At 45.3% G+C, this 12,751-nt stretch overlaps 1 protein-coding gene and 1 long non-coding RNA gene across 4 annotated transcripts; one reads left to right on the plus strand and one right to left on the minus strand.

The window, feature by feature from the left end:
* Positions 1 to 1,498: 1,498 nt before the first annotated feature.
* Positions 1,499 to 10,132, minus strand: PTPN18 (protein tyrosine phosphatase non-receptor type 18). 2 transcript variants are annotated; one of them, XM_059143726.1, is made up of 7 exons: positions 10,117 to 10,132; positions 3,861 to 3,938; positions 3,692 to 3,780; positions 3,127 to 3,413; positions 2,409 to 2,611; positions 1,904 to 1,978; positions 1,499 to 1,699 (listed from the first exon to the last, which is right to left on the minus strand). In XM_059143726.1, the coding sequence occupies exons 3-7, from the start codon at positions 3,743 to 3,745 to the stop codon at positions 1,632 to 1,634; spliced, it is 687 nt and encodes a 228-aa protein (XP_058999709.1). In that variant the 5' UTR covers positions 3,746 to 3,780; positions 3,861 to 3,938; positions 10,117 to 10,132; the 3' UTR covers positions 1,499 to 1,631. The 2 variants fall into 2 exon arrangements, with proteins under 2 accessions (XP_058999709.1, XP_058999710.1); XM_059143727.1 differs by lacking the exon at positions 10,117 to 10,132 and having other exon boundaries at positions 3,127 to 3,181; positions 3,325 to 3,413; positions 3,861 to 3,953.
* Positions 2,548 to 9,245, plus strand: LOC131813465 (uncharacterized). 2 transcript variants are annotated; one of them, XR_009346827.1, is made up of 3 exons: positions 2,548 to 2,824; positions 3,875 to 3,952; positions 7,314 to 9,245. It is a non-coding gene; the product is annotated as an uncharacterized LOC131813465 (long non-coding RNA). The 2 variants fall into 2 exon arrangements; XR_009346826.1 differs by lacking the exon at positions 7,314 to 9,245 and adding an exon at positions 6,323 to 6,964.
* Positions 10,133 to 12,751: the final 2,619 nt, after the last annotated feature.

Consider the following 12,751-nt stretch of genomic DNA (forward strand, 5'->3'; position numbering starts at 1 on the left):
CTGGCTACAAATACAGACTGATCTGTTGGTCTAGGGTCCGTCCAACTGTGAGGCTAGATGTCTGTCTTACCAGCTGAAGATCTTCTGCCAAATTAGCAATCTGTGTGCATCTGCTGTCAGCTCAAGGACTGGGGGTTTGCCTGGCCAGTCTATGTGAACAGCTCAGAGTTAGTCTGGTTGGGGGTCTTCCTGTCTGACTCTGGTCTATCTGGTTGGGGATCTTTCTAAATAGGGTCTGACTTCTCAGGGGTCCATTCATCTCTCCAGATGGGGGTCCAGCTGTTCATCGGGTTTGGGTTCTGTCTGTCCAGCTTGGTGTCTAGTTGGCCAGTTGGTTTGGGGTTCATTTATCTCTGAGCATAGTGCCTCACTGTCTGGCTGGGGTCATCTGTCATGTGTCTGAATAGGGGTTCATATTCCAATGAGGCCCTGAGAGATTGAGGTCCATCTGGTGAGCAGGGATCTAGCCTATTTGAAGGATCTCCTGATTTGTAAGGCATGCCAAGTTGATAAATGTTCTGGATGGTGGGTGGTCTGTCTGGCTTAGGATGCTTATCTACCTGAGGGTTTGTCTCCTTACCTGGCTTGTTGACTGCCTGGGGATCCACCCTGCAGTCTTCTCAGCAGGTGGTGCATCAATTTGTCTGCTAAAATGTAGGTCTTTAGAGTTGGTGAGTTGGTGGGAACTATTCACCTGTCTAGAAGTTTACCTATCTGCCTTGTTGGGAGGCTGTCTGTATCATCAAGGTTCTTTCTGTCTGGCTTGGAGTCCATCTGGCTAGTTAGAAGTTTGACTAGGTCAGTCTGCCCGCCCACTTGGGGGTGGGTCTGTCTAGCTGAGAGAATGTACTGTCTGTTCAGCTGGGGATTTGTTTATGTCTGTCTGGGAATCTGTCAACTTAGGGGTCCATCTGGCCTGTGTCTGGCTGGCTGTCTAACTAGGATGGGTCTTTTTGATGGTTTCTCTTGCTAGAGGTGGTCTGTCAGGCTGTTAGTTGATTTATCTCTCTGGCTGGCAGTCCATCCATCCAGCTGTGGACTATCCCTCTAAAGGTCAGTCTAGGTGTATGGCTATCTACTTGTCCTGTTTGGGGGTTCATCTGTCTGTGTACCCATGTGGGGATCTTTTTACGTGTTTGAAATCAGTCTGCTGGATTGTTATATCTGGCTTGGATCTGTCTGAATGGTGGTTGGGGGGTGGGGGAGTGTCTATCAGTGTTTTCCAGGTCCCACCCATTTCTGTGTCCAGCTGGGTGTCTGAGTGAGGAAGGATCAGATATTGAGATGAACTAGTCCATTATGGTGATGGGGCAGTCTCCAGAAACCCACCTGTCCATCCTCTTCTTCACACCTGGAAGAACCTACCTAGTCCCCTGGGGTTGGGCCCATTCCTGATGTTTATGTTTGAATCTGTTCACTGCAATCTCACCAGCCATTATCTCCCAACTACCTCCCCCAGCCTCGAATCTTGAATACTATAATCACGGGGCAAACCCCCTACATTTCCACCCTGAGAAACTTTTATTTTGATCCAGGACCAGCTTTCCCATTCCCAACACTTCACATAGCAAAGAATGGCCGTCAGCAGTCCAGGTGCCCACGTGGGGCAACAGGCAGGCAGGGTCCAGCACTCACACACGGGTCCACTCAGCAGGGGGGTCCCGGGGCCCCTTAGGCCTTCCAATGCGTAGGTTGAAGCCTGGAAGAAGGGCACCATGGGTTTTGTGGAGAAGCTGAGGCACGGAGATGTGTGGAAGGTCATCCTCAAGCCTCCAGGCCCTGGTGGTTTACTGCAGCCACATCCACAGGACTCGGAGAGTGTGAGCCCCATGCCACCATCCCTAAACCCCCAAATCCTGGGATTCGAAGCTGCGGATGCCCAGAAACCCAGGCTTTGACTTACCTAGCCCACCACTCTGAGCTCCATCCACCACGTCCTCATAGGCGTCAGGCCCAGCAGGGCTTTGATCAGCAGGAACTGCGGGCAGAAAACCACCCCCAAAGATTGACTCAGGCAGCCCACGGAGCTCCGGAACCCACTCGGGGCAGAACTGCATCCTCCATGCTCCCGGAGCCTGAGCTGGCAGACAGGGCCAGGGCGGGGAGGGCAGCCAGAGGGGGCATAGCGGAAACCGACGCGTCCCCCTGGAGTAGCTAGCGTCGCCAGAGAAACGGACCCAGGCTTCAGCCCAAGACTAGGCCTGGCACACTTCCGGCCGCGACGGGAGTTGGGAAATAGTCCCAGAAGCGTGGCCACCGGGAAAGCATACAGGTCAGCTTAGGCCCAGATCAGGCAGGACTCAGGCCTGGGCCGCCAGGGCCTTCCCGACCCCAGCAAGACTGGGTCTGGAGAAGGCGCAGGAGGGTGCCGGTCCTCCGCCTCGCGCCCCTGCCCGCTCGGGACTCACCGCCGCTGGGCAGCACCCCACGCGCGTTCACCGCCTGCGCTTGCAGCAGCCGGGCGCGCGGCGTCACCTGGCTGTAGAGCGGCCCCTCCTCTGCGCCGCGCCCCCGCGCCCCGGCCCCGGTGCCCGCCGGCGCCCCGCGCTTCTGCACCACCGCATACGTGTCGGCCATGGTGAGGGCCGGGGGCCCAGGCACGGAGAGGCTTCTGCGAGTGGGGAAGGCGGGGGAGGAAGTGAAATGACTGAGCGGAGGGAGGGGGTGGGGAGTGCGCCTAGCTTGCAAACCGCGGGCTTCCTTCCCACCCAAGGCGCTAGCAGGTCAGGTCGAAGAGAGCAGGTGGGCAGGTCTCAGAGGAGAGAGGATGGGGTCTCTGGATGAGGGGAGTTCGGTTCTGTCTCTCGAGCGCCTGGCAAGTTAGGTGAGTGAAGGGAAGGGAACAGCCTGGCAGGAAAATGGGCAGGGTATTGGTGCTAGGTAAGGGGTGGTCATTTCTGTGTACACTTCTGAATAAAAGAATGAGGAAGTGGCATCTAAAGGTGGGAGGGAGGGATAGCCTCAAAATGGAGAGCTAGTTTTGAGGACGATGGGGTAAATTTTGCTGCAAGGGAAGGTTGACTGTCCCCAGCACCTGACATGAGGCCTAACAAGTGGGTGGCATCAAGAAATATTTGCTAAATTAATGACTTGGGAAGCAAAGAAAGGGCTAACATAGGGGCTAACCTTAGAGGCAGAGGCAGTGGGATCCCTGGGTCCAGTGTCATCTTGGGGCAGGTTCCTGGACTCAGTTCAAAGAAAGAGCCAGTGAATATTTGATAAACTGAACAGCAAGGAAGGGCTGGTGTTTCAAGAACAAGGAAAGAGTTAGCCTCTGAGCATGAGAAATTGGAAAGGGAAGAATGAAGAGATGGAGCTGGGTACCTGAGGACCTGGCCAGGTGGGCGCCGTGTGGTGGGAAGCATCTGGGAAGTCTGGAAGGAGAGGGCCTCATCGTAGACTGGGGCACAATTCTGGGGAAAGACAGGAGGGGAAGAGTATGAGATTTGGAGGAAACTGGCCAGACCCCTGTTTGGGAAGTCCATGGAAGTGACCATGGACTCTTGGGGTAGAGGGGTAAGCTTAAGAAGAACAGTCTGATAAGGTAGCAAGGAGGACAAAGGTGGATATCATAGTCAGTCCCTGCTCCCAGAAGGAGTCCATGGTGGCCAAATACTTCTTCTCTGGGTCCTGGTCTCCGTCCGAGGCTTTGATGGTAGATACAAAGAAAGTAGGAAGGGGGCCTTGGTACCTCCTTGAAATTCTGGCAAAGAGGGCTGATGTTTTGGACTGCTGAGAAGAACATCTGAGCCACCGTGTGGTATAGGATCTGTATTGCTCCTGGTAGGGAAGAGAAATCATCAAAAATGGAAGACAAGAGGAGGAGGGATATATTCTTGGATGGAGACTGAGGCTCTCACCTCTGTCTGCACAGCTGCAGGCCGCTGCTTTCTCATCTCCAGGACCACGTTGAAGAGGCTGAAGTTAGGTGGGATCATCTGAGACAGAGAAGGTACATCTTTATTTTTCTTGATATCAAAACTTACTATAAAGTTACAATAATAAAAAGTGTATAGTACTGGTACAAAGATAGACCTACCAATCAATGGAATAAAGTTGAGAGCCCAGAAATAAACCCTTACATTTATAGTCAATTGACTTTCAACAAGGATAACAAGACCATTCAATGGGGAAAAGACAGACAAATAAGTGCTAAAATAATAATAATAATAATAAGCGTTAAAGAAAAAGACAAGTAATGGGAAGAATGTGAGTTCAAATCCTCATACATTGCTGATTGGAAGGTAAAATGATGTAACTGTGGAAAACAGTTTGACAGTTCCTCAAAATATTAAGAGTGGAGTTATCATATGATGTACCAATTCCACTTCCAGGTATGTACCTGAGAGAACTGAAAACATGCTTCTATGCAAAAACTTGCATTTTCATAAGCATTATTATTCAAAAGCAGCATTATTCATAATAACCAAAAAATGGAAGTAACTCACATTCTATAAACTGATAAATGAATAAATAAAATGCAGTAGATCCTTTCAATGGAATACTGTTAAACAATAAAAAGGAGTCAAGTACTGACATATACTGTAATATGCATGAAATTTTAAAAATATGCTTAGTGAAAGGACCCAGTCACAAAGACAACATATCATATGATTCAGTTTACATGAAAAGTCCAGAGTGGTCAAACCTATAGAGACCAATAATAGAGTAGGGGTTACTCTATTTGAAGAAATGGGGAGTGACTGCCACTGGATACAGTATTCTTTGTGGAATAATGAAAATGTTCTAAAATTTATTGCAGCGATGGTTACATAACTCAGAAATATACTAAAAACAACTGAATTGCACACTTTAAATGGATAAATTACACTTTTCTTAAAGATTGTGTTTATTTATTTGACAGAGAGAGATCACAAGAAGGCAGAGAGGCAGGCAGAGAGGCATTGGGGAAGCAGGCTCCCCATTGAGCAGAGAACCCCATGCGGGGCTTGATTCCAGGACCCTGAGATCAGGACCCGAGCTGAAGGCAGAGGCTTAACCCACTGAGCCACCAGGTGCCTCTAAATTGCATCTTGATAAAGCTGTTTAGTCCCAATAGTTTATTTTATAGTTTATTTTTGCTTTTGTTTCCTTTGCCTCGGGAGACATACTGAGAAGCATACTGCTATGAACAATGCAAGACAAATTACTGCCTATACTCTCTTCTAGGATTTTTATTATTGGGTCTCACATTTAGGTCTTTAATCCATTATGAATTTATTTTTGTGTGTGGTGTAAGAAAGTGGTCCAGTTTCCTTTCTTTCTCTCTCTCTCTCTCACTTTTTGCACGTAGATATCCACTTTTCCCAGCACTATTTATTGAAGAGGTTCTTTTTTCCATGTCATATTTTTGCCTCTTTTGCTGAAGATTAATAGATTAATTGACCATATAATCATGGGTTTATTTCCGGGCTTTCTATCCTATTCCATTAATCTACATGTCTATTTTTGTGCCAGTATCATACTATTTTGATTACTACAGTTTTGTAGTATAACTTAAAATCTGGAATTGTGATATCTCCAACTTTATATTTCTTTTTCAAGATTGCTTTCGCTCTTAGGGGTCTTTTCTGGTTCCATCCAAATTTCAGGATTGTTCTAGTTCTGTGAAAAGTGCTGTTGCTATTTTGATAGGGATTGCATTAAATCTATAGATTGCTTTGGATAGAATGGACATTTTTAACAATATTTCTTCTTCCAATCCATGAGCATGGAGTATATTTTAATTTATTTGTGTCATCTTCAATTTTTTTCATCAGTGTTTTATAGTTTTCAGTGTATAGGTTTTTCACTTCCTTAGTTAAGTTTATTTCTAGGTATTTTACTATTTTTGGTACAATTGTAAATTGGATTGTTTTCTTAATTTCTTTTTCTGCTGGTTCATTATTAGTGTATAGAAATGCAACAGATTTCTGTACACTGATTTTGTGTACTGTGACCTTACTCCATTTATTGGCTTTAGTAATTTTTTGGTATAGTCTTTAGGGTTTTCTATATATAGTATCATGCCATCCACAAAAAGTTAAAGTTTTACTTCTTGCTTATCAATTTGGATAGTATTTCCTTTTTTTATCTGAGTGCTGTGGCAAAATAAATACCACTGGATGGTATTTCCTTTTCTTATCTGATGGCTGTGGCAAAATAAAAAGCTTTTGCATACAAAGGAAACAAACAATAAAACTAAAAAAAAAATGACCTATTGAATGGGAGAAGATGTTTGCAAATGACATATCTGATAAAGGGTTAGTATACAAAATATATAAAAAACTGATTCAACTCAACAGCCAAATAGGAAATAATCCAATTAAAAAATGGACAAAAGACATGAGCAGACATTTCTCCAAAGAAGATATCCAAATGGCCAACAGATATATGAAAGGATGCTCACTCAACATCACTCATCATCAGGGAAATGCAAATCAAAACACAATGAGATATCACCTCACACCTATCAGAATCGCTAAAATAAAAATTTAAGAAACATCAAGTGTTGGCAAGGATGTGGAGATAAAAGAACCACTGTGCACTGTTGATAATGTAAACTGGTATAGCCACTCTGGAAAACAGTATGGTGTTTCCTCAAAAAATAAAAATGGAACTACCTTATGATCCAGTAATTGCACTACTTGGTATTTATCCAAAGAATACTCAAACACTAATTCAAAAGGATATATGTGGGGCACCTGGGTGGCTCAGTGGGTTAAAGCCTCTGTGTTCGGCTCAGGTCATAATCCCAGGGTCCTGGGATCAAGCCCCGCATTGGGCTCTCTGCTCAGCAGGGGGCCTGCTTCCCCCCCCCCCAACCTCTGCCTGTCTCTCTGCCTACTTGTGATCTCTGTCTGTCAAATAAATAAATAAAATCTTTTAAAAAAAGGATATATGCACCCCTGTGTTCATTGCTGCATTATTTACAATAACCAAATTATGGAAGAAGCACGTGTCCATCAATAGATGAATGGATAAAGAAGATGTGATATATATATATATATATATATATATATATATATATATATATATACACACACACACACACACGGAATATACAATGAAATTTTGCCATTTGCAACAATATGGGTGGATCTAGAGGGTATAATACTAAGTGAAAAGAATCAGTTGGGGAAAGACAAATACTATATGATTCCACTCATATGTGGAACTTAAGAAACAAAACAAATAAATGAGGGGAAAAAAAGAGAGAAACCAAAAAACAGACTTAACTATAGAGAATAAACAGGTGGTTACCAGAGGGAAGGTAGGGGTGGGAAATGGGTGAAATAGGTGAAGGCGATTAAGAGTACACTTATTCTAAAAAGGCAAAGGATCTGCACTAGAGGAACTACAGAACACTTATGAAAGAAACTGAAGAAGACACAAAAACATGGAAAACCATTCCATGCTCATGGATTGGAAGAATAAACATTGTTAAAATGTCTATACTACCTAGAACAATCTGTACTTTTGATGCCATCCCAATCAAAATTCCACCAGCATTTTTCAAAGAGCTGGAACAAACAATCATAAAATTTGTATGGAACCAGAAGGGACCCCGCATTGCTAAGGAAATGTTGAAAAAGAAAAACAAAACTGGGGGTATCATGTTGCCTGATTTCAAGCTTTACTACAAAGCTGTGATCACCAAGACAGCATAGTACTGGCACAAAAACAGATACATAGACCAGTGGAGCAGAGTAGAGAGCCCAGATATAGACCCACAACTCTATGGTCAAATAATATTTGACAAAGGAGGAAAAATTGTACAGTGGAAAAAAGACAGTCTCTTTAATAAATGGTGCTGGGAAAATTGGACAACTACATATAGAAGAATGAAAGTCGACCATTCTCTTACACCATACACAAAGATAAACTCAAAATGGATAAAAGACCTCAATGTGAGGCAGGAATCTATCAAAATCCCAGAAGAGAACATAAGCAGTAATCTCTTTGACATAGGCCACAGCAACTTCTTTCAAGATATGTCTCCAAAAACAAAGGAAACAAAAGTAAAAATGAACTTTTGGGACTTCATCAGGATAAGCTTCTGAACAGCAATGGAAACCATCAACAAAACAAAGAGGCAACCCACGGAATGGGAGAAGATATTCGCAAAGGACACTACAGACAAAGGGCTGATATCCAAGATCTATAAAGAACTCCTCAAACTCAACACACACAAAGCAGATAATCATGTCAACAAATGGGCAAAAGACATGAATAGACACTTCTCCAATGAAGACATACAAATGGCTAAGAGACATATGAAAAAATATTCATCATCATTAGCCATCAGGGAGATTCAAATCAAAACTACTTTGAGATATCAACTTACACCAGTTAGAATGGCCAAAATTAACAAGACAGTAAACAATGTGTGTTGGAGAAGATGTGGAGAAAGGGGAACCCTCTTACACTGTTGGTGGAAATGCAAGTTGGTGCAACCACTTTGGAGAACAATGTAGAGATTCCTTAAGAAATTAAAAATAGAGCTTCCCAAGACCCTGCAATTGCACTACTGGGTATTTACCCCAAAGATACAGATGTAGTAAAAAGAAGGGCCATCTGTACCCCAATGTTCATAGCAGCAATGGCTATAGTCACCAAACTGTGGGAAGAACCAAGATACCCTTCAATGGATAAAGAAGATATGGTCCATATATAAAATGGAGTATTATGCCTCCATCAGAAAGGATGAATACCCAATTTTTATATCAACATGGACAGGACTGGAAGAGATTATGCTGAGTGAAATAAGTCAAGCATAGAGAGTCAATTATCATATGGTTTCACTTACTTGTGGTGCATAAGGAATAACATGGAGGACACTGGGAGATGGAGCAGAGAAATGAGTTGAGGTGGAGACAAACCATGAGGGACTGTGGACTGAGAAACAAAATGAGGCTTTTAGAGGGAAGGGGGCTTGGGGGTTGGGTGAGCCTCATGGTGGGTATTATGGAGGGCACGTATTACAGGGAGTACTGGATGTGGTGCATAAACAATGAATGCTGGAACACTGAATAGAAATAAAATGAAAAAAAAAAGCACATTTATCATGATGGTCATGGAGTAATATTTAGAATTGCTGAATTACTATATTATACACTTAAACTAATATGACACTGTATGTGAACTATACTGGAATTAAAATAAAAAATTAAAAAAATAAGAAAAAGACAATCTAAAGTAAAAATAATAGTGCATTGTGGAGTATATTTCATATTTAGAATTAAAACCTATGGCAACAGTAACATAAAGCAGGGAATGGGAAATTTGAAATAAATTTGCTAGTATAAAGTTCTTATGTTTCAAATGAAATGGTATAATATTATTTGAGTGTATACTGTGATAAGTTAAAGATATAACTGGTAAACTCTAAAGCCACACTATGCACATAATACACAGTGGTATAACTAATAAGTATATAATGACTCTGAAATGGATTTATAAAAATTCTCAATCTAGTGGCACCTGGGTGGCTCAGTCAGTTAAGCGACTGCCTTTGGCTCAGGTCATAGTCTTGGGGTCCTGGGATTGAGACCTGCGTCAGGCCCCAGCTCAGTGGGGAATCTTTTTCTCCCTCTCTTCCTGACTAGTGCTCATTCTCTCTTTCTCTCTCTCAAATAAATAAATAAAAAATAAAAAATTCTCAATCGGAAAAAAGACAGAGAAGAATAAAGGGACAAAGAACAGATGGAACAAATAGAAAACAAAAGGATGGTAGATTTAGACCCAACGTTATTTATAATTATGTTAACAACTAAATACTCCAATTAAAGGCAGAGATTGTCAGACCAAATAAAAAAGTAAGTCCTTACAATATGCCACCTACAAGACACTTTAAAAAAACAGAGATCAGAGTTGTACCAGGGACAGATCAGTATAAGCCTTATGGTCTATGGTGTGGACTTGGGTTGGGAAGACCAACAGTAAACGGGTTGTGAACACTGCAGGGATGAACACCATGAATAAAAGGAAAAGATCAACAAAAAATTGAAGAGAGCAATAGTGGAGTCACTCCAAGAATTGGGCCTTTTGGACCTGGGATTAGGGAGGTGCTAGCAAGATTTCTCCTGCCTCCTTCCTGCACAAAGAAATGTATTCTAGAGGGCTGAGGACACCTACCAGCCCATTCTCCATTTCTGGACATGCCATCAGGATTACCTAGACAAGAAGGGTAGGGGGAGAGGGGAGTGATTTGGGTTAGGTAACTGGAGAAACACGGCCAAGGGAGGACTCAGAATGTTAGTTCCTCCTCACTCTCCCCTAAGGCTGACCTTGATCCCAAACTCCCAGACCAGGTGCCAGAAGTCTAACAAGGTGTGAGGCAAGGGTCCTTGTGTGGCGTTGTAGGCCTGGCTTCCGTCTGTGCCCTGGTAAAGGCTAAATTCACCACTGGGATCTTGCTGTCACCCCGTGTCCGCTCCTTCCCTGACTCCCAGCCTGACCTGGATGAAGTTGCCTTGGATGTAGTCGCAATGTCCCTCCTCCTAGAGCAGGGAGAGGGTCACTCCTGTCTGATCATCTGCCAGAGGGAGAGGTGAGAAAAGTGCTTTGGCCCTGACAGACTCCTGGATGAAAGCCAGCAGGGTTCCTGCACACCCAGCAGGGATCCCACCTGGGTGCAATTGGGAGCTGCTCAGGAGAAATGCAGCCACTTGCAAGGATCTGAGAGGGAGTACACTGGGAGCATAGTGGGGTGGATTGGACTGCCATGGGGTGGAGATGTGTGTAGAGCACCACCGACTCCCTCAGGAAGCCCCCAACTTCCACGGCAGCACATCTTTGCAGTGATTCTTCCTCATGTTCCCTGGCAGATGGCCAGCCTCAGTGGAATACACAGGGATGGTCTTCCATGCGGCTGAGTTGGCCTGGATGTCCTGGTGGAAGGCACCATTAGCCAACCCTGGGAAAAGAAAGAGAGAAGATAGGAGCCAAGTCAGAGTTCTGGGGCACAGAGGCACTTGTAGGGAGTGCGCAAGTGCGCAAGTGCGTGCCTCTCACATGGTTTGTGAGAGGTGAATGCAGACTCTTACATAACATGGTGCCTGGGTGGGTAATTGTAGTGAGACAGTACTAATGGCAACTCAGAGCACCTTCTCTGTGCCACGCTCTGTGCTAACGACATTGAATCACTACAAGGTCTCCATTGTGATGTTCCCATCGTGTAGGTAAGAAAGCTGAGGCACGACATGGTTGAGTGACTTGCGGAAAGTCCCAACCAGGAAGTAGAACAGTGAGGGTTGCATCTACCACCCAAACACAATCTGTGTTACATTGTATTATAAACAATAATTGTAATGTAATATGTATTTAATATAACAAACATGAAGTATGATATATATGACACTATAAAATGTATATAAATTATAATGTATAATATTACTTGTGTAACAAAATATCACTGATACTTTGTTACTGTTAGATTATTATAATTCGTGAAGTGTATTACCATCATCAGCTATTCAAAATCAGACTATAATAAATAACACCTACCAATGCCTACGATGTTGCATTAGCATTCCTTACACATGGCTTGTATTACGGCACTGTAATGTTTAGAATCTTTATAACTAGTTACAAAGGGACCTACAAAGTGAGCGCTCAAGATCTGCTAAGGCGCTTTTTAACGCACACTTGTTCCTCATGCCCGTTCAGTCATTAACCGTAGCGTTTTACCCAGAGGACCCAGGTAAAGTACCCTAGGTCACAGCTCCTATTAGAGTCCGGCATCCACACCACCATCCCCTCTTTTCCCCACCCGCAGTAGGGCTTCTTGGGTCCTCTTCTCCTGGCCCTTTCTTCCACATGATCACAGAGGCCAGGGCTGACCGGTGTCCAGTGCAAGTGTGCGCCTGCCTTCCCTTGGGGAGCCGGCTTCTCCAGCTCCACCCAGCAGTGGGACCGTTCTGGGAGCTGGATGAGAGGGAACAGGGACCCGAGGGCGCGTGGGCGGCACGCCCAACCCGGCCGTGGACTTCGCCCTCTGGGGCTCTGTGAGCAGAGGATGGGGACAGGGAAGAGAGCGACAGAGAGGTGCTGGGAAGAGAAAAATAGACCTAGAGGCGAGGAGACACTCTTGGACGCTGGGAAAAAGGGACGGAGGGCAAAGCGCGGCAGGGCGCACAGTACAGGTATCCGGACAGTCCGGGATCATGAGTCAGAGCGCGCGGTTTGGTCGTCCATTCTCGCCCACTCACGCTGAACTCGCCGGCCAGTACCGCCCTCTACCGGCCGCCTCGCGCCTCCAACTGCTCCAAGAAGCTCTGCACAGCGTCCAAGTTGCGGTTCATGACGTGGTGGCCTGACGAGCTCCACTTAAGCAGGGCGCTCCGCGCGAGTAGCTAGTAGCGAGAAAACTGGAGGCGGAGGCGGCCTGTGGAGGCCCCGTCTCCGATCTTGCGACCCAATGGAAGTGCGCAGCAGGCGGCAGGTTTCGCCCCTCGGCCAATAACATTCGGAGCTCGTCCCGGTACCGCCCACAGGCTCGCTGACCAGGCAGCAGCCGGAGACTTAGGTCCTCTTCCTCTGGGTCTGAGGAGTCCAGAGCTGGTGCTTCCCTTTTTTTGGGCCTCGGGCACGTTGACTGAGTCCGCAGAATCCCCTGGACGTTGTCTCCTGATTGGTCCCGGAACCCGCGCCCGGGGCCAACTTTCATCCAAGGGCCCGCGTTGGGTAGATGCCCTTGCATTCTCGCCTGGCCTCCCAGGTCGTCTCCCTGAGAGAGAGACTGGGCTCTGATGGTGGCCGAGATGGAGGT

This window comes from Mustela lutreola, chromosome 13 (genome assembly GCF_030435805.1).
Source record: "Mustela lutreola isolate mMusLut2 chromosome 13, mMusLut2.pri, whole genome shotgun sequence".
In the NCBI taxonomy this organism is placed as follows: Eukaryota; Metazoa; Chordata; class Mammalia; order Carnivora; family Mustelidae; genus Mustela; species Mustela lutreola.